This window comes from Denticeps clupeoides, chromosome 18, assembly GCF_900700375.1.
Source record: "Denticeps clupeoides chromosome 18, fDenClu1.1, whole genome shotgun sequence".
NCBI lineage: Eukaryota > Metazoa > Chordata > Actinopteri > Clupeiformes > Denticipitidae > Denticeps > Denticeps clupeoides.
This window is the reverse complement of record NC_041724.1, coordinates 5,864,849-5,891,379: the sequence shown is the minus strand read 5'-3', so window position 1 is coordinate 5,891,379 and position 26,531 is coordinate 5,864,849. Positions and strand designations below refer to the sequence as shown.

The 26,531-nt window shown below is 45.4% G+C and overlaps 2 protein-coding genes across 9 annotated transcripts; both read left to right on the top strand.

Annotated features, from left to right (window-relative positions):
- Positions 1-29: 29 nt before the first annotated feature.
- On the top strand, positions 30-17,899 carry LOC114768466 (fibronectin type-III domain-containing protein 3A-like). Of its 3 annotated transcripts, none has more exons than XM_028960780.1 (26): positions 30-245; positions 2,557-2,651; positions 5,435-5,510; positions 5,681-5,760; positions 5,856-6,069; positions 7,167-7,439; positions 7,541-7,599; positions 8,120-8,268; positions 8,607-8,666; positions 9,239-9,377; positions 9,489-9,542; positions 9,627-9,748; positions 9,965-10,136; positions 10,246-10,326; positions 10,452-10,590; positions 10,709-10,771; positions 11,422-11,540; positions 11,809-11,914; positions 12,597-12,772; positions 12,991-13,104; positions 13,377-13,526; positions 13,856-14,124; positions 14,604-14,816; positions 14,939-15,105; positions 15,250-15,371; positions 15,453-17,899. In XM_028960780.1, the coding sequence occupies exons 2-26, from the start codon at positions 2,601-2,603 to the stop codon at positions 15,762-15,764; spliced, it is 3,480 nt and encodes a 1,159-aa protein (XP_028816613.1). In that variant the 5' UTR covers positions 30-245; positions 2,557-2,600; the 3' UTR covers positions 15,765-17,899. The 3 variants fall into 3 exon arrangements, with proteins under 3 accessions (XP_028816613.1, XP_028816611.1, XP_028816612.1); XM_028960778.1 differs by lacking the exon at positions 30-245 and adding an exon at positions 491-628; XM_028960779.1 differs by lacking the exon at positions 30-245 and adding an exon at positions 639-751.
- A 362-nt stretch (positions 17,900-18,261) lies between these two features.
- On the top strand, positions 18,262-24,800 carry rraga (Ras-related GTP binding A). 6 transcript variants are annotated; one of them, XM_028960184.1, is made up of 11 exons: positions 18,262-18,391; positions 19,161-19,274; positions 20,036-20,135; positions 20,801-20,867; positions 21,127-21,349; positions 21,461-21,556; positions 21,702-21,824; positions 23,338-23,429; positions 23,501-23,616; positions 23,827-23,937; positions 24,192-24,800. In XM_028960184.1, exons 2-10 carry the CDS (start codon positions 19,248-19,250, stop codon positions 23,928-23,930), a joined length of 948 nt encoding a protein of 315 aa, XP_028816017.1. In that variant the 5' UTR covers positions 18,262-18,391; positions 19,161-19,247; the 3' UTR covers positions 23,931-23,937; positions 24,192-24,800. The 6 variants fall into 6 exon arrangements, with proteins under 6 accessions (XP_028816017.1, XP_028816015.1, XP_028816016.1 ...); XM_028960182.1 differs by having other exon boundaries at positions 24,145-24,800; XM_028960183.1 differs by having other exon boundaries at positions 23,827-23,949.
- Positions 24,801-26,531: the final 1,731 nt, after the last annotated feature.

Sequence of the window (26,531 nt, the reverse complement as noted above, 5' to 3'; positions counted from 1 at the left end):
CCTGTTTACGGTTTTAGAACACTTTTCATGTTCTGACTGTATTGCACTTCTACCCCAAACCAACTCGTTAAGTCCAAGAAACGCCGGTCAACTTGTTATTGAGACGCACGAGTGGAAATGAAACGGCCACTTCATCGAATTGCAGTTTTATTTATTACGCTTTGACGGGAGTGTTTAGCGCCTCATGTAAGACCGGCGATTTAAGGGGACAAACGACCTTCCACGCCAGTTAACACCGGTAACAGGTGCGTAATAACCGGTAACCAGAAACTGGCTGATCACCACGGAGCAACGAATCGCGGTTTTCGTGCATGCGTACATACATGTCCAGGGTGTCCAGTTGTCCGTGGACACCCCCCCAAAAAAAAGGGGGTGAACCCCCCTGCCTGCGGTGTTCATAGTGGGGGTTAGTGTGTGTGCGTGTTTTTAACACGGTGGGTGACGGCGCTGCTCCGCAGCCTGACGGCATTTTCCCAGGCTGTGCGCATGTCCACGCCGCTGCGCGGTGGCGTGGCGGGGTCGGGCGACCCCTCTTCCGATCGGGACGCGACGGGAAGGGCGCGCCGCCGTTCCCGGGTGTCACGTGACGCGCCGCGCCGCGCCGAGCCGCTCCGGTGCTGCGGTAACGGTACGTTTTCCTTCTACGTCTTCCGCTTTTCGGTACTCGGACGTCCCGTCCGCGGCTCGTCTGCCGAACGACGCGACGCGGCCGGCGGTACCTGCGCGGGGCTCGGTGGACCGGGGTCACGTGGTGCGGACCGTCTTTTTCGCCTTATGGCTCATTATGATAATTAAAACCGTCCCCGGGAAGCTCAGCGCAACTTTGTCCCGCTCCGAGGACATAGATCCGTTGTTCTCCGGTGTAATTGTGTAAAAGCGAGCGTGATATATCACTTTTCTCTGTATGTGCGTGTCTTTTTACTGGACGTGGCGGTGCCATTTGTGGGAGTGCAATACGGTACACTTGCCGATCTGAATACTTGAATGCGGTCGCAGTTCATTGGGATGCAATTTGTTTTATTGGGGGTATTTGTGGAGAATCTTCCTTGTCAGGTTCGTGTGGAGCATTCTGGCTACGTGTGTGAGGAATCATCCAGGATGAGGAAGGGTCCTATCATTTAATTTTTTTTATAAGCCAGAAGATATATAGACACTCAAGCGAAAAAGTCGGAGAGTTTACTTTATTGGTCTGATTAGCCATAACCTACTTAGCCAGTCGGATTTCACCTCTTTTAATTCAGTTTTTCCCCGCTTCAGATGCCATCCTCCACCAAGCGGGCGGAGACGGTGCCGGGGTGAGAGGGGCACTGAGAGCTGGCACTGAGCTGGCCGAGCAGGGCGGCATCTGCGTGGGCATCTGTCGGGGGAGTGAAAGCGGCATTGTGCCACGCGGGGAGTGGGGTGCCAGGCACGGCCTGGGCCATCTCCCTGGGTGCAGGCAGAGAAGGAGGATGAGCGGTCAGAAAAAGACATTCAGAAAGATAGGGAGTGGCAGAAACGTCTTAAAAGCAACAGAATAAAAGCTAGTGCAACCTTCAACACAACTCAGTGTTGGTTTATGTCTTCATTAAAAACTCCTAGCTGTGCTTGGATCAGCGCTTTATTGTCGCATGCAAAAAAAACTCGTTCTGGGTCTATGAGTCGTTTTGAATTGATCCATTTGAATTATTTGGCGTGACCTCGGTATCGTGATACCGCTCGTGAAGTAACTAGTCTACAGCGAGAAGGAGGGCGGTCCTTATCTGGCATGCTGCAAGTGTGTGGGTGTGTAGTGACAGACAAAATGCACATCGAATGGGTGATTGATGGGTGTGTGTGTGTGTGTGTGTGTGTCTAAAAGAGAAAAGGAGATGGATTTTCACATGCATGCAGCTCACGCCTTCTCCTTTTAGGAGAACGTCTGATTAAAACGAGTTTAATCAAACCTGATCCATTGGGGGGGGCAGTGGTGGCTTAGTGAGTGCGGAAGTGGACCCGTAATCGGAAGGTTGCGATTACGGGTGCCACTGAGCAAACTGCCGTCCCCACACCCTGTTCCCCCGGGCGCCTGTCATGGCTGCCCACTGCTCACCAAGGGTGATGGTCAAAAGCAGAGGACACATTTCATTGTGTCACCGTGCGCTGCGCTGCAGTGTTTCACAATCGCTTCCCTTTCACTTTTTGAAGATTCATTTTAAAATCAACCATTTGCCAGGGATCTATGGACCACTGTGCACATGTGCTCCGTTTCCTGTTTAGAACATGGGCGGCGTTTGCTCGATGTGCCTGTATGTTTGCACTTGTATTATTAATTCCAGAAGCGAGAGGAGCGTAGCCATGTGTCTTGATACGTTCCTTCTGCAACTGTTATTCATGTCATGTGGCTGCTGCTTGACTGGATGTTATAAGCCAAGTGCTGTGTACTGGCAGCTATTTGTTTGTGATATATTTCATGTGAAATCAATCAAAAATTCATATTTGCAATTTCCCTACACGTGCTCTCAGGTCTTCTTGTTTTATAGTCATAATCTATTTAAATCTCATTGATTATCAACCGTTTTATCACATTTTATTCAGTGGGTGGACATGAAGTAGAGAGAAAACCCTCACCCCCAGGAGAGATGGACCCCGCCCTCGCGCCGATGGAGGTCTCGCCCCTTCAGCTGGCCGAGGTAGGCTTCACGCTTCCCGCGAATCCCTCAGTGCCGACTCAACCCGCTGGGTGAAAAGTCGGAATGTGGTAACGTGTCAGTGAAAGTGTATTCAGGACAGCGTCTCCAAAAGACGTCTGCGTGCGGTTCCCTTTGGTGTGTGACATGATGGGCAGGGAACGTTTTATCAGCGCGCAAGTCTGGCTTTTATCTCCGCTGCCAGTGGGGAAGAGCAGCAGTGGAATTCTCTGGGTTGGTGGTCTGTTTATGAGCGTGGTGTGTGTGTGTGTGTGTGTGTGTGAGGTCTCAGCGGCTGTGCGAGTGCAGGGGTGCGCGTGTTTTTGTATATTTAAATAATAAAGTGAGCGTGTAAAAAAGTGAGTGGGATCGCTGCTCCCACATCAGCACGGCGGGTCAGTGGTCCCCCCCCCCACAATTTCTGTCCGTCTCCCTCCATCCCTCCCCTCTGCGCAGAGGCGTCTGCATTCCCGACAGCCCAGCGGCGCGCCTGCCTGCCAGCTCCGCTTCCAGTAAGAGGCGGAGAGAAGGGGGTGGTGGGGGTGGGGTGGGGGGGCCCGGCCGGCGCATCCGGAACAGAATCCTGATGGCTGCTCCCGGAAGCGAGGGAGGAGGGCGTGTGTTTGTGTGCTCGAGGCGGCGCGGCGAGGTCGGGCCGCCGAGGTCGTGATTAAATTACACCCCGCGTGTCTAATTATACACCCGGACACGCTTTTAAAAGACAAGTTACTGAAGCCCCGGAGCAAGGGAGGACTTCTTCCCGGCATGTCGGCTAATTGCTGCATATTTTGAGGTGCCAGACCTGACAGATCCTCTATTGATCCTCTAGTGATCCTTCATTCAGTCACTGGAATCCAGCACTGATGCATCAGTGTTTTTGGCTATAATAGTACGTGACACAGTTTTATAGCAGAGAAGCTGGAGGGGCTTTAAAGTTTTTTATTTTTTTGTTTTGTTTTGTTTTGTTTTTAATCATAGAAAACATGGTACGAGACAAAATTCTGGACACACCTGCTCTATGGAAAAGTTCATAACTATTTTTTTTTAACGCATCCTCGAGTTTCTAATAGTTATTCTACACTGTAAAGTGTTTTGTCTATTTATGCATAATAATAATATGCAATGAATGTGTGTTCTGCTCTGATGCACTCTTTTGGTTTTTTTTTAAATAACCATACTCAGTAATAAATAATGCACAAAAGGACAATCACCACAAAATCTTAAAACATTAAAACTGCACAAAAAAAGAGCATAAAATAAGAAAGATTTGTGATTTATACCAGTTTCCTATTTTTTTTACCATTCTTTCTTTTCTTTTTTTTAAATCTCCAAATCGCTCCAGTATCCCATGTGTATTCCAGGAATGCATTTCTGTATTAGACAGAATAAATGGATTGCCTGCAGAATCACTGCTGGTGACTGACATGTCTTTGTAGAGTCCTTGAACAGATTTGCCTGCCCATGAGGTGTGAAGCAGATCATCAGCCCGTGGCACGCTCAAGCGTTGGGTTTAGTGTAAAATTCCTTGCCTATATAAGCAGTGTACGAGATCATATCCGTCCTACTCCATTCACAGTTCCTCCAGTTACAGTTTTATATGAACAAATGCAACTGGAGTTTCAGTTTTCAAACTGAATCGAATCAGAGGGAATCGTGCTGAAATTTGAGACTGCACGTTTTAAATAAAATTAGAAATCAGCGATTGTAGTAGTTTGTCTGAATTGAGGATCCTCGCCGATATGAAGTGCATGTGTTGTGGCTTTTCAGAAGATGGGATGGGTCCTCTGCCTCCTGCAGCATCACATCACCTCCACGCTCTTCCTCTCCTCTGCCTCTTCCTCTTTTTTTTTTTTTTTTGAATTCTCGACCACCCCCCGGCTGCTCACATTCCTCCGGCTCGCTCTTTCACTCTTTCACCATCTGTGTCCTGCATTCCTGACATTCCACGTCCATCTCCTCCCCCACTCTGCCTCTTCTCCTGTTTTGAATCTCTTTTCACATTTCCAACTATGGCATAATTACTCAGCAGCATTCCAAAATCATATTTCCAGCATAACCTGAACCTTGCACCGTTACTGAAAAGATATAGCCGTTCTATAAACCATTTATTAACTCCAATCATTTATGCCATTATGAAAATGACCAAGTAAAATATTTTTTTAATGTGGATTAAATGGTTCACTGTGGCAAATAATATTTGTGCAATGAGCCATAACCATTTAAAGGGTTCAGTCAATTCCTGATCATAATGCTCTTACTTAGAATAAGTAAGGTGTGATATGATAATGGGTGGTCTTTAGCAGCGTGTGTGTGTGAGGCTGTGTGTGTGTGTGTGTGTGTGTGTGTGAGGCTGTGTGAAAGGGAACCGTGGAATAGTGTACATTTCTCATGGACTGTTTATCTAAAGCTCCCTGTTCCTGAATCCTGTGTGCACACACACACACACACACACACACACACACACACACAGCAGGGTGGGTCCATCAAACACAGTCAGTGTGACAACAAAGATGTATGTTTACACAAAACTGTATTAATAAAGTTTGATCACCTGTTCCTTCAAAGGCCCAAAAGATTTGTATGAAGTAAAGTTTTACATATGTAAATGATGTTATTTACAGATGAAGCTATTACAATAACAATGTCTAGGTTGGCCAGTTAGAATGTTACATTTCAGTGTAGTTGTTTTTATTCACTGCCAAATACAGTATCACAGTATCACGTATCCGCTCTTTATGTTTCATCTGTGGGTTTGGCGACTTACTGTCTGTCTGATGGTCTGTCAGATGATCCTGGTGCAGGTTGGTCCCGGGGAAGCCTTCACTGTTCCTCCAGACGGGGGTAATTTCCAATATATCACAGGTAGAGATGTTACACATCCACACACATTCCCCTCTTCCACTGTGCCGCACATCAATACTGTTTCAATATCATTTGAAATCGATTGAAATTCATTATTTGCAATTCGTTGTATATCTGAATGTAGAAAAGTTACACAAAGTTCATTCTTATTGTGTATGTGCATCCATAAGGTCCGGTCCCTTTGCCTATGCTGCCTCATAGTGGCACAATGGCTCCTCCTGTCTTCCTGCCCCCAAGTTACGTACCCCAGGTACTGTTCCTGTGGCGTCATATCTCACATATGAAATGATTTAAAACCTCAGAATTTTGTGTCCTGGCTCATGTTCCTGTTGCCGCCCCCTGTAGGTGATGGAGGACAACAGCATGTGTAAGCTGCTGGTTCTGCCCCATGCTGTGGAGTTCCTACCCTCCCTGGGCCCTCCGCCGGTGCCCCATCTGGCCCACTACCCGCTTCCCCAGGCTGCTCTGCTGCCCCACTCACACATGTACCCTGCGGAAATGCATCCACACTACCTACACCACATACACACTGTGCCTGTGTACAGCAGCACCGAACAGGGTGAGTGTAGGGTCCCATATTCATATCTTTATCCACAAAACAGCCCACAGTGAATTGATCGAGTCGATTTAGTGTCGCCTCCATTCAGAGTAAGCCATATCTCCTGACAACATTTAACAACATTTGTATGTTAAGACTGAATGAGTAGTCAGATTTGGCCTCTGCTATGTCTTTAGAGCCACACTGTATGATAATACTGCAGGGCAAATGAATTATCAGTCCAAATGTGGCATCTCTAAACAATTCCTTGATGGCAGAATAGCGGTAAATAAGTCGAATATTGTTGAGCTCTAACCTAGTGTGTTGTGACACATGAAGGTGTAAGTAATAGAAACAAAGAATGGAAGCGGGCGCTTCCATGGAAGAGTGGTTGATTATAGCAGTCATTGTAAGTTGATTAAAGTAGTTTATTTCGACCGTATCGTCTTACCACGACACTAGGTGTGTTTTGAAAGTGAACATTGCTTGTTGTGGTCAGTGTAGGAATAGCACATGAAATAGAAATAGCCTATGATGCTCCACTGTAAGGATAATAGTTATTTCGAAGTTGTCATAACCTCCTCGAGAAGTCATTTAAAAGCCCGCTCACACTGAAATCCGATTGGCTCATTTAGCGAAGTACACACATGCACGTGCAGTAATCCACACATACACACGCTCTCTCTCTCATTCCATCGCGTGAGCGTGTGATGGAAACATCAACGTCTTGCATGCAAGTTCTTGTTTGCTTGTTCTAGATTTTGGGATATTTTATGCACTTTGTGGCCATCAGACATGGGGTATCTGGCAGCCATGTGTTTCCATTTAAAAGTAATGTAAAGACACGCAAAAAAAGATGAAAATTTCTGCTATTTTATTGAGCATGAAAAATGCCCAAGGCTGATCACTGAAATCAAGCTGAAATTTTTCACAGTCATTGATCCAGATTGTATAATTGGCAAGCCCTAATGCCCACATCTACCAGCTTTCTGAAGCAGTGGAGTCTGGATGGAGTCTCTGTATCAGTATCCGTCGTTGACATTGTGTATAAATGGACTTTACGTTGTGCTCTAAGTTTTGTGTTGTGTGTGTGTGTGTGTGTGTGTGTGTGCTCCAAGACCCCATGTGTCAGACTGTGGCTACACCCTCACTGAAGCTGCAGGAGCCGATGTCCAGGCGGCTGAAGGACAGGCCGCTGTCCATCGCCAACACTGTCTCGGCACGCCCAAGTCACGCCCCCGACCAATCTTACTGCAAAGGTGCCCATCCCTCTCTTCACAATGGACACAGCAAGCCCCCCACAAACCCAGACCTTTCCGCAAGACCCCCCAAACACAACACACTATCTGGCCAGACAAGTGTCTCTTCTCCATTGGACTCCAAGAGCATTGGTTAGTATCTCACTATGCTGATGTAAGATGAGTTCAGGACTCACTCGCCTGTGTAGGCCATTTTTGCATGTGTATAAACAGAAGGTGTATTCTTCATGCAGGTGCTGATGGGGAATTAAGAAGGATGGGGGAGCTCCTGTCAAGTGTATGCAAACCCACAGTGAGTCCAAACACACACTGATGTTCCACCCCCACGGAGCTGGAGCTGGTCCCTGTATTGTTACCGTTCCGGTACCCGATCCAGTTTATCCTGATCCTTTTTTCCTCTGAAAATGAAAAGACACAAAATTGGCTCCAAACTGGCATCGGAACGAGGCCACGAAAAGTGGGTGGAGCAACTGAGGCAACTTCAGCTTCAACTTTTAGAACTTCAGGTGTGGGGGTGGTCATGCTTGCCTATGAAGTTTAAACCCCTCTTACTACCATTGAGTCCCCAAGCAAGACACTTAAGCCTGAGTGTCTCTAGGGGGGGACTGTCTACTGATTGTCACTGAAGTCACTCTGGATAAGGGCGTCTGATAAATGCCATAAATGTAAATGTGTGGGACGGGTTACACTGTTGCCACTCTCAGGTTAGTGGACGAACACCTGCAGCAGTACCATTGCTGTGGAAAAGAGGTGACAGACACGTGAAAAAGACTAACAAATGCCTCAGACCTCACACCTCTCACTCTCTTCAGGTGAGCAGTCTGACATGTCGCTCTGCCGTCCTCTCCTGGCGACCAGCGGGAGCCGACAAGCACACGCTCCGCCACACCCCGCCTCCGTTCTGCTATGAGCTGGCCTTGTCGCAGAGCGCCGCCGAAGGAGACTTCAGACCCGTCTATCAGTAAGCACACGGCCCGGTGTTTCATCTGCATGACGGACTGACCAAGACCACCTGAAACTGCAAAACCACAATGGCTTCCATTTTGGTTCTGTAAAAATTAGAACATGTTCTAAACCGTAACATACCATTAATTTTAGGCCCTAAAAGGTTATTTTACTGAAATGTGACTCCATGTAGCTGTAGCACCAGTGAGATGCAAGACGTCTGCATTTTGTTCCAGGCCAAAACACCTTCTCAGTCAAATTGGTGTCAAATTTGTGATCCGTGTTTACAATATGGAGAAATATGAAGGAATGGTTTCAGTACCCTGATCTAACTGTTAATGTTATGTTGCGCAGAGGGACGGACACTACATACACTATATCCAAGCTGAGGCCAGCCACACAGTACTATGTCAGGTATGGGTCCCATCATTCACACACTCTGTGTTATAGCTCTGACTGGGAGGTGACATGCTTTTTGAGTGCACTCGACCTATGAACCAGTAGACTCAGGTTCAAATCCCACCTAATACCATTGTGTCCCTGAGCAAGACAATTGCTAAGTTGCTCCAGGGGGGGACTGTCCCTGTAACTACTGATTTTAAGTCACTCTGGATAAGGGCATCTGATAAATGCTGTAAATGTAAATGTAATGCAAATATTACACAATTTTGATTTCATTAGTCAACCGAAGACAACCCAGGATAACAGAATGAGCATAAGAATTTTTGTCTTCCCAACAGAAACTGAAGATGTAAATTTTTTGCAATAAACAATTTAGGGAAATTAATTTTTGGTCAATGTTTGTATTTGCCAAATCAATTATGTGGACAACCAGACTGGTTGATTCTCTGTGGTAATGGGAACAGCCAAAAGCAAACAACAAAATATAATGCACATTACTCTGTGTGTGTGTGTGTGTGTGTGTGTGTGTATATTTGCCCGTTCTAAATGTGTGTTTTTGTTTTGTGTCTGTTAATGTTCTGCAGGGTTTGTGCAGCGTCCGATTCTGTTAAAGGTACGTCCTCTGAGGTAGTGTGTTTCACTACGCTCTGCGCGCCGCCTGACCCGCCCAAAGCCCCACGCCTCCTGCTCCGCACAAAGAATTCATTGGGAATCGAATGGAAGGTAACACCCACCAGACGACCCCAGCGCTCTGTACAGGCTGCTGTAACTGTACTGTGTATGTTTGGCATGAATCAGGATAATCCATTTCAAGTTACACTCGCACTTTAACAGTGTCCTAAAGACAACGGCTCCAAGATCCTCGCCTATCTCCTGGAGTGCAGTGAGGTAGGGACTCGTCAGAATAACTGCTGGAATATGAACATTCCGCGCTGTACAACAAGTTCATATACCAGCGATGCGTGTGTGCAGGGAAAACAGGAGAACTTCAGGGAGGCTTACTGTGGTTCTCTGAAACAGTTCAAGCTCCACAGGCTGACACCTTCCACTAAATACACCTTCAGGGTTGCAGCCAGGAACCAGCTGGGAGTGAGGTGAGATTCCGGATGCACTGGCCGTAAATGAGGAAACACAGAATCCCCATTGAATGGTGAAATTGAGAATGTGTCAATACTTTTTTCACACGGGTGAAGTTTTATCAGTGGGTTTGAGGCAGAAGAATTTAGTTTATTTACAACATCATGTTGCATGTTTATTGGGATTGTCTTCACAGATCGATAGAAATAAAACGTGTGTTTGTGCGTGTTCAGTGCCTTCAGTGAAGTGCTGACATGCTGCACAGCAGGCTGTGCGCCTCCTCCGCCCGCCCCCCCTCGCCTGAGAGCAGCAGGAGTGAGCTGGTTGAGCCTAGAGTGGAGCGCCCCCTGCGGGCCACCCAGCAGAGACACTTTCACACACCTTCTGGAGATGGAGGAAGGACCGGTAAGGGGCTTCTATTCTTTAAACAGACGAAGTAGATGAATTTCAGTCCTGTCTCCTATTGATGATGGAAAAATGTACGTGTGTGTGTGTGTGTGTGGCTGGTCCGCAGGACTTTAAACCCCAACACGTTGGACAGGAGCTGAGCTACACTGTAAAGAACCTCCAGAGATGCACAGCATACCACTTCAGAGTAAGTGTGTGGTAGAGTAAGTATGCAGCATTATGATGAATTTTTTAAATTGCTGTAATTGCATGTTAAGACGTCATAGCTGCGTTTTGTGTGTGTGTGTGTGTGTGTGTGTGCACCCCTGGCAGGTGTTAGTTGCTAACTCAGAGGGATGCAGCCAGCCCAGTGCAGTGGTGAAGTATTGGACGTGTGCAGATCCACCAACCTGCCCATCCCGGCTTCGGCTACACAGTCCACCGCTGTCTCACTCCATACACACCATATGGGGTCCGAGTCACCGCCTCACAAAAAGAGCAGAACCACTCATTATTACTTGAAGAATTGAATATTGTTTTGTTGAATAATAGACAGGCAAGTTGATGTTTGATGGATTTATTGGTTGCAGATGCTCCTGAGGATGATGGTGGATCTCCTATCAGCCACTATGTTTTGGAGCTTAGTCACACAGGTGAGACGAATGGCAGCTTTGTGTCTGTGGAATGGGGCAGTGGTGGCCTAATAAGGCAGATAAGGAAGCGGACTCATAAATGGAAGAATGCGTGTCTGTAACCCGAACCGCCAAGGTGCCACTGCAGTCACCTTGAGCAGGGTCCCCACACGCTTCTCCCCGGCCGCCCATCAAGGCTGCTCATCAAGGTGACAGGTTTAATGCAGAGACACATTTCGTTATGTCACCGTATGTCAGTGTTTCACAATGACAACAAAAAAAATCACATTCACTTTCCCACATGGGTGATTTAACTCAACCTGGATAGTCAAATTTGTCAGAGCCAATGCACTAGATGTGAAAGTGACGTGATTGACATTGTGAAACACTGCAGCACAGCACACGGTGACACAATGAAATATGTCCTCTGCTTTAACCCATGACCCTTGGTGAGCAGTGGGCAGCCATGAAAGGGGCCCGGGGAGCAGTGTGTGGGGAAGGTGCTTGGCTCAGTGGCACCTCAGTTCAAACCGGCAACCTTCTGATTATGGGTCTGCTACCTTACCTGCTAGTCCACCACTGCCCTGTATAAGTACAAGTGTGTGAGTATAAGTTAGATTAAATGTATTTAAGCCATTATGTTTCTGGAGTATGTATCTGTGTGTGTTTAGATGATGCATGGGAGGCCGTGTACACTGGACTTCAGACAGAGTACGTGTGTGAAGGTTTGGATCCTGGACCTTTGTATAAAGTCAGAGTGTACTGCCAGAACAGGGGAGGACAGAGCCAGGTATTAAACATCATATACACCGCACACAACACACATGCTCTCCTACACTCTATCAAGTACACTTTACAAATTAGTCTTCATCTTTGTTGCCTCCAGGTTACAAATGGTTGCGCAGTCAGCAGCTGAAATATACACATACACACACAACAAGACACACGTTCAGCACTTTCATTTCACTAAATAAGTTACCAATAAATGACCTATGAAAAACATAACACACCGATTCTCACCCATATTCATATGCCTCACTACATATATCTTGTCACAGGTCTCAGAGATCCTCTCCGTGCGGACTGCCCCAGTGCATCCTGGGCCATGCCGGGCTCTGCGTGTATCAGACACAGCTACAAACTCAGAGATCCCCCTCTCGTGGGGTGAGCATCCTCTTCAAGCACACACAGATAATAACTTTCTGCTCTAAGCTTGTATATACATTTTTGCAGTCATATTTATGTGTCGTAAACAAGGGTGCTTTCACATGAATTGAATTGAACTCAAGTTCGTTTTGTCCAATGTGAACACCCACCCACCCAAAAAGAGGTGGCCTCGGTCCGAATCAAATAGCGAACTGTGAGAACTGTGAATTATGGGTACATTTCAATGTAGTTGCACACTCAGCATCCTGTAAGATGAATCGCAGAGAAACGTGGAGTCATGATGAGGTGCAGTGCCTCACAGACATTTGGTCTGATGGCTACATACACGCCTAACTCTCCACAACAAACAAAGCTGCAGACGCTTATGCACTATTTAGCAAACGATAAAAAAAAACAGCTAATGTATATTAGCTTCCTTCATGAAAATGTCACTTCAGTTTCACACAAACAAGAATCAGTTCATAGCAGAATTGCAACCTCCTGTATTTACTCATGTTGTTCCCACAGCAACATGTCGGCCCAATAAGCAGAGAGAAAGTTCTCGCGTGATTTGAAGCACTGCATTTTGGTTCGCTTGGATTTTTCCCTGTCTGAAAGGAAAATGATGCGATGTTACAAACGCACCCGACTGATTTGGACCAAGCACACCAATAGCCGCTCTTTCTTTACTGCATCACAGAGGCTCCAGTGCAGGACGGTGGCTCTGCCGTGTGCGTGTATGCGGTAGAGATGGCCGCGCCATCTGGTGTCGCGCGCGCACACCTGTTTGAAGGCCCCGAGCTCTGCTTCACCGCCAGAGCCCTGCAGCCCGCAGCCACCTACCGGTTCTGGGTTCGAGCTGGAAACCAAGCTGGGGTACGCACTTACACATCCTCTTGACACGCCAGACGATTGCGTCAGTGTAGAAACAAACACAGATGCAGGCATAATAAGTTGATATTGCAATGGGACCTGTGCAAGTGTATTATCCTCGTAGTACAGATTTGTGTGTTAGGTATTAGTATTTGTAATTAGAAATTACTACTTCTCAGTGACCGATACTCTTTGTGTGTGTGTGTTCTGGTGTACCCTAGTGGGGTCCTTGGTCAGAGGCATGTGAGGCCTCCACTGCTGCAGGATCCCCAGGGAAGTGCGGCCCGCCGAAGCTCACTGTGACCGGCCCAGCATCCCTGCAGGCTTCCTGGGAGGTACGAGGATCTTTTTTTATTATATGCAATCAGTCAGATGCCCTTTGGCTTGTACAGACTGAGCACAATGTGTTCCGCCAGGGTGTTGCAGATTTTTAAAAAAGGAGCTCTGGAAAAAATAAGTCACTAGTTACAAAAAAAATGCTTTTTTTATTTTTTACACAGACACAAGCCTGTAAGTTAAAAAAAAATAGAGAACAGAAGTGCTTTTACTAGCGTTGAGCTGCACTCCTCTATTTTAATGCCATTGTACCAACGCCACTTGCCTGCAGGAGCCGGTGTGTAACGCTTCAGAGGTGTGTGAGTTCAGGCTGGAATGGGGGGAGCAGCGGGACGCTTTGTCTGTGGTCAGCTGCGGCCCGTCGACCAGCCATGTTCTGACTGACCTGAGGCCAGCCACTGAGTACTTCTGTAGGATTCAGGTAAGGAGGTCTCCTGCTCAATTTGTGGACAAAAAGTAATTTCTTGGACATTTGGACATTCCAATGACTTACTTACATATTTTTGACATTGAAATTGTTTCGATTTATCAAACATTTGATTGTTTTATGTTTTTGACTGGCCAACAAGATTCATTCTTACAAAGTTCCTGAATGTATGCTGAAAAAACAAAAAATGTCCCTTTATTTTAGTATGCTGTTTGTGTATTGTACAGATTTCACGTTGCAGGCCCTTTTGTTTTTATTTTTCATAATTTGTGAAATAGTATATTTGATTTATGAACTCAGTTCCACAATATTCTTTGTCTCAGGCTATAAATAATGCTGGGATTGGACCTGTTGGGGACATGGCCGTGGCGACAACACTTCCTTCCGTTCCAGCGGTGGTGGAGGGTGTGGAGGAGATGAGAGTTACTACTAGTCCCTCACCCACGCAAATTGCATTGCAGTGGAAGGAGCCCTGTTGCCATGGTGCGGAAATCCTTGGATACAACATTGACCTGGGAGAACAGCTCCCTCTGTCTGTGGGGAAAACCAGCCAGTACCTTGTGGACAGACTTCAGCCAAACACTACATACAGGTACCACTCAAACATCAAACATGACGGGTGGTAGTAGCCTAGTGGGTAATACACTTGCCTATGAACCAGAAGACCCAGGTTCAAATCCCACTTACTACCATTGTGTCCCTGAGCAAGACAGTTAACCCTAAGTTGCTCCAGGGAGACTGTCCCTGTAACTACTGATTGTAAGTCGCTCTGGATAAGGGCGTCTGATAAATGCTGTAAATGTAAATTTCATGGTGTTTAACTTACAGTTTTACTGACACTTAGTGGTAGTGGCCTAGTGGGTAAGACCTTCCCCTCTAAACCAGATAACCACAAAGTCACAGGCTCAACCCCCACTACCATATTACCATTGTGTCCCTGAACAAGAAACGTAACCCTTAGTGTCTCCAGGGTGACTGTCCCTGTAAATTCTGATTGTAAGGCGCTCTGCATAAGGGTGTCTGATGAATGGCATAAATGTAAATGAAGAGCTGTGCTTCTGTGCTTGACAGAGTTCGAGTGCAGGCGGTGAACAGTGTTGGAGCGGGACCCCTCAGCTCCATTCTGAAGGTCCGGACAGCCCCGCTGCCCCCCAACCCCCCCATGCTAGAGTGCACTGTCTTGGGACCCCACACTCTGAAGCTGCGGTGGGGCGAGGGATCCAGTCGGGCACAGCTGACCCGAGGAACGCTGTATTCTCTTCACATGCAGGATGGTGGGGACAGGTAAACACTACATGTTTTATAATCAGGAGCCAATCTTAGACATTTGATAAATAAATGTAATGCACATGCTTTGTGTTGATGTGTGTGTGTGTGTGTGTGTGTGTGCACATCTGTGTTTTCAGGATGCCGTGCGTCTACAGGGGGCCGTGTCACTCGTTTAAGCTGCAGCGCCTCAGAGAGGGCACCGAGTACTGCTTCTGCATTCAGGCCATCAGAGGCGCCGGGACGGGACCCCTCTCTCCCCTCTACAGATTCTGCACCGCGCGCTCCCCCCCACCACAACTCAAAGGTGCACATCCTCTCAGAGTTCAGAGAGCTTGATGCACTTCATAGGTCCAGATGTAGAACTTTATTTAATCTTGCATTTTATATTGCATTTAAATGTATCGATTAACTTGTACTATTAATGATTTTTTTTGTATATATTTTGTAGCACCAAAGATTGAGCTGGTAGATTGGAATGAGTACACAGTCACATGGGAGACACTGCAGCCAATGAGAGGTGACTTCATAATTTACACCCTACAGCTGCTCAGGGGCAAAGAAGCAGAACAGGTAAGGTGGAGTCAGAAAATTCTTTGGAAAGACTTTTGAACATTTCAACCTGTGAACGCCCCCTGTCCTCCTGTCCCGCAGGTGTACTGCGGTCCTGCCGCCTCCTACACATGGCATGGCACCCCTGCTGGCAGCGACTGGCGTGTACGCGTGTGTGCTGGCCGCCAGAGGCCTCACGGCACCGCCCTGTGGGGGCAGTACAGCCTGAGCACAGCCATGGAGAACGCTGAGAAGCAGCAGGATGCCCGGCCTGTGGGCATACTCCATGGGCACTGCCGGAAGAGCTGGACCATCACGGATGAGCTGTTTGCCTTTCTTGTGCTGCTGGCTTTTGGCATAGTAGCCATTCTGTTTGCTGCACTCATCCAATACTTCCTATTGAATAAGGACTGAAAGAAACAAACTGGTAAAGTTAAAGAGGGAAGAGGGTAAGTGAAAAGGGAGACAGACAGGTCTGTTTGCACATGGTATATTTTATTGAAATATATTAGTATTAATATTATTAGTATTAGACTATAAAAAGAAGCTGTCTTTTCTGTTTGTCATGAGAAGGTACAAATTTTCTTTAATTTTTACAAAAAGACCAATGCACACTGTGACTGTGATTATTTTGACTGCTGCCTTCTCTAGAAATGCAGGATATAAGTGAAGCTTTGGCCAGTATAGAATTTTCTCAGGTCGAATTAAACAATCATTTACTCCTGCCATGATGTTGGCTGAACTGGCGAAAAACTGGACAAAAGCATTTTTTTGTTGTTGTTTTTTTTTTGCCAATTTTGGGATTTTTGTTTTTCTACCTGTAGGTTTTCTTCTCATTTAGTTTTCAAATATGGGTCTTTTTCAGCAGTGTGAAGGGAAACGGTGCCAAGGCTTCATATACTAAGAATATCATTTATAAAAATGCTCAGTGCACACAAATTAGGTGTGTATGTTTTTTATATAACCAGATAAAACGACATGAACAGTACAGTACATAGTCAGTTATATAGTACATATCTGTCAATAGTGTGTGGACAGATATATAAAATGATTTCTCTTTCTTTCCATAGTTGAAGAGCTAGATACAGCATGTTCAATGCATTTGTTATGAATGTCTTTCCATTTGGCTCAAACTAAGCAACGTATACCTTTCCTGAGATCAGACTGCTGCAATTACTAGACTTTTATTTCCATCAGTTGATCTTGTTTTGTTCAGACGTTTTGGATGATAGGCTACTGAGTATATAGGAAATATATTGCTATATTCCGACAGGTTGGCAACTCGTGCTTTATAATCTAATTCAGTTGTTCGCATTTCTCTGTCAGAAATATTCTTTTAAAACAACGGAGAGGAAGAGCAGACACTTATTAAGGGCTCCCCGGTCACGGTCAGGCCAGGGAATGAACTTTGTATCAGGAAGTGACTTGTTAATTTCCAAGAATCTTATCTTCAAGATTTGGAGATGTTCCCAAGGCGCACATCAGAGCACGTACAAGCCGCTGGCAGATCTCTTACTTTCCCAGAAGAACAAGAATCCGGTGCCTTCTCAGCTGGTCTCAGACCACCATCTTCCCGGTCGTCACCTCCATTTCCTGCTCAACAACGTGACCCTTTTGACTCCATCGCTGACATCCCTCCCAGAAAGATAAAGTAAATAAGTAAATAAACTGCACTGGGTCTTTGCAAAAGTGCAATTGCGACTTCCATAAATGCCACGTAATGATGTCATACTGCTACTCTTATTTTCTACTGATGCTGCTACTTCTCTGCCATTCTGCCTCTGAGTTGGATCGTGTGGTCTTCTGTCTTTATCTAGCTGACTAGCAAAAAAAAAAAAAAGTGGTACACCGTTATTCGATTAAACGGTTCAGATGGATTTGTAGTAGTTTTATGCAGGTATGTAACCCTGGGAAAAGGTTGATGTTTTACCCCCATGATGAACAGCACCATGAGATCATTTCTGCATGGCTGTCAGTCTCACCCGTGAACGAGACACGCCTTGAGAACCTTTTCTGGAGGAAAACATCACCACATTTGCAGGATCTCTGTTCCATGACCTGCTGCTGCTCTCAGAAGTAAATTTGGACTAATGTAAGGATGCTTTTTTGTCTGAGGAGACCATAGGTCAATTCCCTGTGTGACCATGAAAACCATGTTAAGATTTGAGGAAATAATTTGAAATTTTGAATTGAAATGGTTATGTTTTGTTTGTGGTGGAGAATACTTTTAATGCCTGTTCATTCTTATGTTTTCAGCTTCTGCATCATCAAAGTTGTATGGAAAAATGATTACCAACATACTTAAAAATCATATAGCTAAATGTTCCAGTATTTTTGATACTGAAGTACATTTTATTTTACATACAAATGTATTGCATTCCAAAAACTTTATTTATATGAATAGTTTTTATTTGTTGTTGTTTTTTTGCATATTCAATTTTTCATCACTCAAAGTAAAGCAGTCGTGTATTGTTGCTTTTAATGATCATGGTTAAAGCATCATTATAGATGATATATTTATTATGGGAAATAAATTAGTCCTTCTATAATTTGCCTTGGTGTTCGTCTGATTTCTAGCACAGTAAGTGCACACACACTTAATAAGGGGGCGGGGGGGGGGGGTAATCTTTTTATCGAAACTGGGACAACTGTGCCATAAGGAAAACATCTCTGTGACCGTGCAGATGAAATTATTTTGGCACCTTGGTACCATCGGGTACCGTGAATTGCAGTCACACTGTTCGGTCCTGGTTAGATTACAGACTGTCACGCGATTTTATTATTATTATTATTATTATTACTATTATATCACAGACTCCTATGAGCTTATGAGATGAAGTTAAAACGCGCATTCCTCTGCACCGGCGAACGAACGCGAGAGTCCGCGCTCTCGCGAGATTTGCCGCGCGGCGTCACGCGCCTCGTGACGCGACGCCTGTTCTCTGCTGCCGTTGCGGGGCTTCAGTGACACTAAGGCGCGGAAGAGAAAAAATACATATAATAACTATGGGGCAAGGACAGTAAATACAGTGAAGTCATTAGTAGGTACCCGCTTTCTGACTTTTAACCGCGGTCGACGGGTTTGCGGCTCACTTGGCGCGCTGTTGTCTGTGCTTTCGTTCCTGAGCCGCTTGTAGCTTGAACTGGCTAGCTGTGTGTGGAGCTAAAGCGGCTTAGAATGATCAAATAGCAATACCGGGAAACGGCGAACCCGCAATAAATCACTGGGGTGTGTATTCATGTGAACTTTGTGTGTGTCGCTTTATTTTATTTGGTTTTTTTTTTTTTTTTTACATCGGCAATTTTGTACTTGACGTGAAGCATACTTGTCACATGACAACAGAAATAAAGCCGCAAACATGAAAAATGGCCGTGGCTCGTTTCTGATCCGATTCCAGACGAGAGGAAGTCGCCTGTGCGGGTCTTGTGACTCGGTGTTGGGTAGGAAGAGAATTTCAGCTCAGCTGACTTGCTGGGTCCCTTCTGCTAGAAAATATCTTTCAAAAGTGTTTTGGAACGATGATGCGTTTTGATTACTTGAGTTCCACAATAAAGTTAATCTGCTTCAGAAACATAAAATAATTATTTGTATGATACTACAACTCATTGGTGCTTCACTTTAATTCTCGTTTGACTCACATCTCGGTTGTGAAGATGTGTGTTTGCGAGGCCAGGAGTTTCTCCATCTCAGTTTAGTGGCTCTCCGTGCCCCTCTTTCCTTCTGTGGGATGTTGCAATGAGGCCATGAGACCAGCACAGAGCCAGATTTTCTTCTTAGTTTGATTGTGTGTGTGTGTGTGTTTCCTTCAGTTTTCGAGTGCAGGAGGAAGACCCCGAAGGAGTGCTTGAGTGCCGTGTTTGGGTTCTGTCCAGAGGTCTCGGTCCCAATCCGGGGAAATGTCGAGTACAGCCATGAAGAAAAAGGTGAGCGCTGCCTGGGTTCCAGATAACCTTTCACCCCCAAAAAGGTCAGAGTTTAACCTGATTCGTTTATGCGTAGGTGCTCACAGGTACCTGTTTCCAGTAGGAGGTGCTGCTCCCCCCATCAGTGCTCAAGTAATCTGAAGGGTGGAAATCCAGAATATGACTGGACAGACACAAAGAGACAGAACTGTTACAACCGAGACACACTGTCTAGTTTCAGAGCGACCGGCTTGAACAGTACTGATTCAAGTCGGTGGCTAGATCTGTTTTGGAGGTTCATTTGAAGGGACTCGATGTTCTGACTGAGTTGGTAGTAGCCTAGTGAACCAGAAGGACAACAAAGCCACAGGTTGAAACGCCACTTACTACCACTGTGTCCCTGAGTGTCTCCGTAGGTCACTGTGGATATTGGCGTCTGATAAATGTGAAGTGAAAGTGATTAGTTGTCACATGTGACACAGCACAGCACCCATTGCGCACAGTGAAATGTGTCCTCTGCATTTAACCCATCACCCTTGGTGAGCAGTGGGCAGCCATGACAGGCGCACGGGGAGCAGCGTGTGGGGACGGTACTTTGCTCAGTGCCACCTTGGCAGTTCGGGATTCACTTTAGTTCTCAGTCATCTGTCGCAAAAGGAACTGTATAAAAAGAAAAGTGTCAGCTCTGAAAGAGTTTGCGTCATGCTCTCCAAACTGTGATTGATTGGTTGACAGTCCTTCGTGTTTTTTGAGATTGTCCCCTCTGTGAATGTCTGCTTTAGGTGCTGCTGATGGGGAAGAGTGGGTCGGGGAAAACCAGCATGAGGTCCATCATCTTTGCCAACTACATCGCCAGAGACACGCGCAGATTGGGAGCCACAAGTACGCAACCCCCCCCCCCCCCCCCCCCCCCCCCCCCCAGCCGTCATACCCAATTAACAGCAGTGCTGCCGAGAGCGAACCGCAGACTGTAAAATCTGCCGTCATACATCATCACTTTTTTTCCCCGCATTGGTTGTGCTTAATGTTATTAGATGTTTAGTGAGTTTTTTTTTTTTTTTTTTCCTGTCTCTCCCAACTGTAGTTATGCTAGGTAGCAGTTAATATAATTTTACTGTAATGTACAAAAAAAATATAGATTTTGCTAAAAAATGCAGACAGGAATCAGGAATCGATCTTTTCGCGAAGACCCCTGCAGCGCATGCTTTCATGCACTGCACATGGTTGTAATATGAATGTGACAGAGGCCAAATTCTGATTCCCAACACGTGTGCAAACAATAAAAGGACTACAAAAGCAAATGTGGGTCTGAAGGGTTTTCCGATCATGAAGATGAGGTCAGTGGGTGAGATTGAGGCCAGCACACGACCTTATCAGGAGGATCTGATCCTGTGTTATTGCTCTCGTTCTGCCTGGCTGAGATCTTGGAGGCTGATCTGCAGCATGTTGGTGTCGGTGATCTTACGTTTGCTGAATGGTCGCAGTCTCCACCTCTGGGAACTTGGAGACGGCATTTTCACTCTTGTTTTGTTTTGTTTTTGCCACAGTCGACGTGGAGCATTCCCATGTACGTTTCCTGGGAAATCTCGTCTTGAACTTGTGGGACTGTGGCGGGTGAGTGACAAGTTTTGCCTGTACTAGTGGTAAAGTCAATTGGGAAATGGTAGTTATTACGTTATTTATTACGCTTTATTGGAACTGCTTGATCTAACAAAGGAAATAATGAGTTTTACAGATCAGTATAGACTAGAGGTTTTGTAAAATATTAATATTATCTCTGAATGTTTTGTAAACTATACATTAGTACATTGAGATTCATATCTAACATTCTTTTGTATTGTTTGAAAATTGAGTCCGATTGTTAATTTCTCAGGCAGGACACGTTTATGGAAAACTACTTCACCAGCCAGCGAGACAACATCTTCCGGAACGTGGAGGTTCTGATCTACGTGTTCGATGTGGAGAGCCGCGAGCTGGAGAAGGACATGCACTACTACCAGTCCTGTCTGGAGGCCATACTTCAGAACTCGCCCGACGCCAAAGTCTTCTGCCTCGTACACAAGATGGACCTGGTGCAGGAGGACCAGAGGGATCTGGTATGAGGGAGCTGCTTCCTATCGCATCTGGACAATCAGCAAATCCTTGACCTTAAGTTCGGAACAGACTGTTTTAGCAGCTCTGCTGAGAGTGGCTCGTCTTTCTCCCAGATATTTAAAGAGCGCGAGGAGGACCTGAAGAGACTGTCTCGCCCCCTGGCATGCACCTGCTTCCGAACCTCCATCTGGGATGAGACCCTCTACAAGGTGAGCACTCTACTGCTTCCAAGGCTCCTCACTGGTGGTTTCCTGGAGGTCCTTGATGAATGCGTAGGTGGGTCAGGGTGGCCAGTGTCATCCAGACTAATATTACCGAGTTAACCTCCTTGTTTTTTTTTCTGGCCCTCTGCAGGCATGGTCCAGCATAGTGTACCAGCTCATTCCCAATGTCCAGCAGCTAGAGTCCAACCTCCGCAACTTTGCCCAGATCATCGAGGCCGACGAGGTCCTGTTGTTCGAGAGGGCCACCTTCCTGGTGAGAGTCAGCCTGAGATGGAAGCTGAAGACCTTTTGGCGGTGCTGTGCTGTCTTGTTCTGTGAGCTCTCAGCTGCTCCAGTTTAAACACCGGGGAACCTCTGAACCACGGCAAGATGGGGGTGTGAGATTACAGCCAGGGTTCCGTGTGTTTGCGCAAGACGTCTCTGCCAATATCTTTGCTTTCATGTCCTAAATGATACAGACACAGCCAGACATCTTAACCACTGAAAGCAGAGGTCCGTGTGCATGGTTGGCTGCTGCTCACTTAATTCACAAAAGCTGCTCTTTGTGGGAAATTTAATGTGCTTTCTGTGGGGCGAACATCAGCTCCAAAAGCTCAGTCCTTGTAGTTGGCAGATCAACATGAGCATCTGTATCGTTTTTTTTTTTCTTCTTCTTCTTCACTTGAAAGAAGGATCTGTGGTGTTTTCTGTCTACAGCTGACCAAAGACTTTTGAAATTATATTCACAAAAATATTTTCAAGCTTCTGATCCAAAAAAAAGGTGACTTGTGATACACAGCAGCACAGCACAAGGTGCACACTGTGAAAATTGTCCTCTGCATTTAACCCATCACCCTGAGTGAGCAGTGGGCAGCCATGACAGGCGCCCAGGGAGCAGTGTGTGGGGACGGTGCTTTGCTCAGTGGCACCTTGGCGGATTGGGATTTGAACCCGCAACTTTCTGATTACGGTGCCCCTTCCTTAACCGCTGCACCACCACTGCCCCAGTATCACCTTTTTTATATTGAATTTTTAATGACTAGTATTAACAAGGTAGCCTTTCACTTGCACTATAATATGAAATAATTTTTAAAAGATATACAGTACAGGATAAAAGTTTGGACGCACCTTCTCATTCAATGTGTTTTCTTTATTTTCATGACCCTTTACGTTTGTAGATTCTCACTGAAGGCCTGAAAACTATGAATGAACACATGTGGAGTTATGTACTTAACAAAAAGTGGAGACCTCTTGAAGCTCATCGACAGAATGCCAAGAGTGTGCAAAGTAGTAATCAGAGCAAAGGGTGGCTATTTGGAAGAAACTAGAATATAAAACATGTTTTCAGTTATTTCACCTTTTCATTCATTTTCATCCACGTGTTCATTCATAGTTTTGATGCCTTCAGTGAGAATCTACCAATGTAAATGTCATGAAAATAAAGAAAACACATGTACTGTACATCTAAAAAAAAAAAAACACAATGTTGTATGCAACAATTAATCATACATGATGGTCTCCTAACTAAATGAAACCACAAACTGAATTTTCAATAACAGTTGGTATTTCAGAAATTGCAGAATTGATTTTGATACTCATTTTTAAAAGGACATTTACCCTGTGTGTTTCTCTGCACCAATTTTCATAATCTCACCAAAATGCACCCAGTGAAACTGGCTGGGATGTCCAATATCTTTTTGACCCAGAGGTCCTTTAGTCAGTAGTCAACTTTATAGTATATAATTACCTGGCACTTAACACGCCTTTCTGCTCCCTCTGTTTCCTAGGTGATCTCTCACTACCAGTGTAAGGAACAGCGTGATGCACACCGCTTTGAGAAGATCAGCAATATCATCAAACAGTTCAAGCTGAGCTGCAGGTAATATCTGGCGTGTGCGTTCTTGTCACCGTCTGTGCACAGCTAAATGTTTTTTCTGTCTGTTCCTACAGTAAATTAGCCGCCTCCTTCCAGAGCATGGAAGTACGGAACACCAACTTTGCCGCTTTCATTGATGTCTTTACATCCAACACTTATGTAATGGTCATCATGTCTGACCCCTCCATACGTAAGTGGCGTGTAGCACACTGTAGTGATGTTAATCGTGGCTTTCCTTACTCTCTACCTGAAAATATGGGAAGCAATTATGGAATGTCTGATTTAAACACATTAGATTATTGATTACTACATTAAGCATATTTGTAGTTGATTACAAACCTAAAATATGACTAAATGAGTCTGGGACTGTCATTTTAAATATGTTACATTTTTTGTACAGCATCAGCAGCCACCCTCATCAACATCCGGAACGCCAGGAAGCACTTTGAGAAGCTGGAGCGTGTGGACGGCCCCAAACACAGCTTACATATGCGCATGCGCTAGACAACACGTACGCACACAGGTTAATCTCCCATAAGCAACCCAACACATACACTCATAACTGGACTTATCTCATTTACTAATACATGTCGAGTTTTGTTTTGTCTTTAGGTATTGCATGGTATCAATATTTAATACAGGTTTCACTGAATAGTTGCAATATTTCTGTAAAAATAGCAAAGATTGCTAACTCCAGTGCATTTTGCTTCTAACACAGAGCTCGTCTTCACCCCGCCTCTTGTGTTTGGATGTTTACTCCTCTAGAGGGCCCGTGAGGCAGGAAAATCTCGCCCAGGTCTCCCGGAGATTGCGTCTTTTCCTGTTTGAGGAGGGCTGCCTGGTCTCCGGTTCACTCTGCAGCACAGAATTTGGGAGGGGATGGGGGGGGCTATATATTCTGGAGAGTTTGCATTTGGAGACACTTTATTACGATCTTGTATTTGTTACTTTTGCCTGTTGAAACACTGTGGGTTTGTATTGTTCCACACTGTATGAGCAGCAAATCACACATCCTGCCATGGTAGTAGTTATTATATGGACTCGGTTTACACTCACTTTCAGGTTGCCGGAAAACGCAATCTCACATTTATTGTTCGATAACTCAATCGCTCCCATTTGTTTCCTTTTTTTTTAGCATGGAATAAAAATACATTTTAATGTAATATAACATTCTTATGCCTTTTCAGCCGTATCTGTTAAAACAAATTATTTAGGGCAAATAAGACTTTCATTTGTTTAATTTGTTCTGAAATTGATATAAAAACCTCTTGTCACATTACCTCTTCAGCATCTCAGTTGTGGTTGGTCACCGAGGTCTTGGTTGCCAGTGTCACGTCAGATGACACATTTTGGAAATAAATACACAACAAAGGACTCTCTTGCCGGCTTCATGTAGCCTTCTTGTTCGCTTAACATGAAAGGGAACGACGGCACAGCGGCGCGGCACTGCCACGCTCCAGGCTCCATCTCTCTTTGTCTGGCTCAGGCCACAGCGGTGGGCGTGGACTCGAACACACCCATGTTGCACTGGGACCAGCTCAGCTGGTCCGTTAATTTCTTTTGTTCTTAAATGACGTGAAGTGAAGTGATTGTCACACATGATACACAGCACACGGTGCACACAGTGAAATTTGTCCTCTGCATTTAACCCATCACCCTGAGTGAGCAGTGGGCAGCCATGACGGGCGCCCGGGGAGCAGTGTGTGGGGACGGTGCTCTGCTCAGTGGCACCTTGGCGGATCGGGATTCGAACCGGCAAACTTCTGATTACGGTGCCGCTTCCTTGCAGCGTTTGCCTGAAAGCAGACTGGTTTAATAAACCAATCAAGTCCCCAACACAATGAAATAAGTTTTTTAGTTTTCTATGTTGTGCTTTTAAAGGTCAGTTTTTGCTGCATAAAGTTGATGGTACCTTCATAATTACCATATTGTTATTAATATCATAATTAACATATTAGTAGGTGTACTGTGCACTTTATAGGATTCAAAACTGTATTAACAGTGCAGGGCTCATTAACCATCATGTCATGGGAGTGCCTGTGCCTTTGTGTTTTCCTACATGCAAAACTCCAGGGTGACGTGAAGCACAGCATGATCATCTCCTGTTTAAGAACAAATCCAATTTTGTCCCAAATAAAAAACCCCTGGAGACTCAGAAATGTGAAGAAATTCCACGAAATCGGCCCGATCCCGCTGACCTGTGAGGTTTAACTTTGGAAACATGTACACAGTGCTCGCCTGATAAGGCTAACAGGCTTGATGTTTTCATTGGATCCAACACGCACATGAAATGATAGATGAAATTCAATAAACACACAAGTTCTTTCCCAAACGTCCACCAGGAACAAGTGTGGATGGATTTCAGAGAGCTGAACTAAACGTTCACCAGGGCTATAAATTGATTTAATTTAGTGGAACCCAGAGCTTTTGATTCACAGCCAAAGCAGTCAGAGTGATCTCACAGTCGGCCTCGTCCCCCTCCTTCTGGACCTTCACACTGTAAACACGCTGACCTCAGCGTGGCTCCAGAACTCCAGCCTGCTAATTGCTGATTTTATATTTCACAGATACCTAAATGTTGCATGGAATAGTGCTTTCTGTCCAACATTTATGATGCTATATCAGATTATTAAAAAAAAAATAAAGAAACGTTGAGGAGGAACGTTTTTTTTTTTTTTATATATATAATGCACTGTGGAGAATTCCAAAACGGAATTTTTAGTTCCTTCCTAAATCACTCTCCACCATCAACAATATGAAGTATGTCTTGGAATTTGGAGAATTTGTGACTGACGTACCTGTCAGAGCCCATCTTACCAAGGGCAGGGCACCAGTCCACTGCTAGGCACACACACACACACACACACACACACACCTTACAGACGATACCAGTTCACCTAGTGCGCATGCCTCTAGACGGCTGATTTAATGCCATTTTTGTTGAAAAGCACCCAGGGAAGGATAGTTCCCCCTCTTCTCCTTTTGTTGAAGCCAGGGCTGCGCATCACATGCTTGTTTTCTACCCTGCCATCTCAGCTAACGTACCCACCCGGTCGTGCAGCCACAGCCTCAGCATCAGAACCTGCAGGGAACGTTGACTTGTTC

Excerpts from the sequence above, each read along its gene's own strand:
- LOC114768466 (XM_028960780.1), top strand. The coding sequence starts at position 2,601 with ATGGACCCCGCCCTCGCGCCGATGGAGGTCTCGCCCCTTCAGCTGGCC. Across the intron at positions 10,137-10,245 it reads TGGAGATGGAGGAAGGACCG|GACTTTAAACCCCAACACGT; the intron begins GTAAGGGGCTTC and ends GCTGGTCCGCAG. Across the intron at positions 10,772-11,421 it reads TTTGGAGCTTAGTCACACAG|ATGATGCATGGGAGGCCGTG; the intron begins GTGAGACGAATG and ends GTGTGTGTTTAG.
- rraga (XM_028960184.1), top strand. The coding sequence starts at position 19,248 with ATGTCGAGTACAGCCATGAAGAAAAAG. Across the intron at positions 21,825-23,337 it reads TCGAGAGGGCCACCTTCCTG|GTGATCTCTCACTACCAGTG; the intron begins GTGAGAGTCAGC and ends TCTGTTTCCTAG. Across the intron at positions 23,430-23,500 it reads CAGTTCAAGCTGAGCTGCAG|TAAATTAGCCGCCTCCTTCC; the intron begins GTAATATCTGGC and ends CTGTTCCTACAG.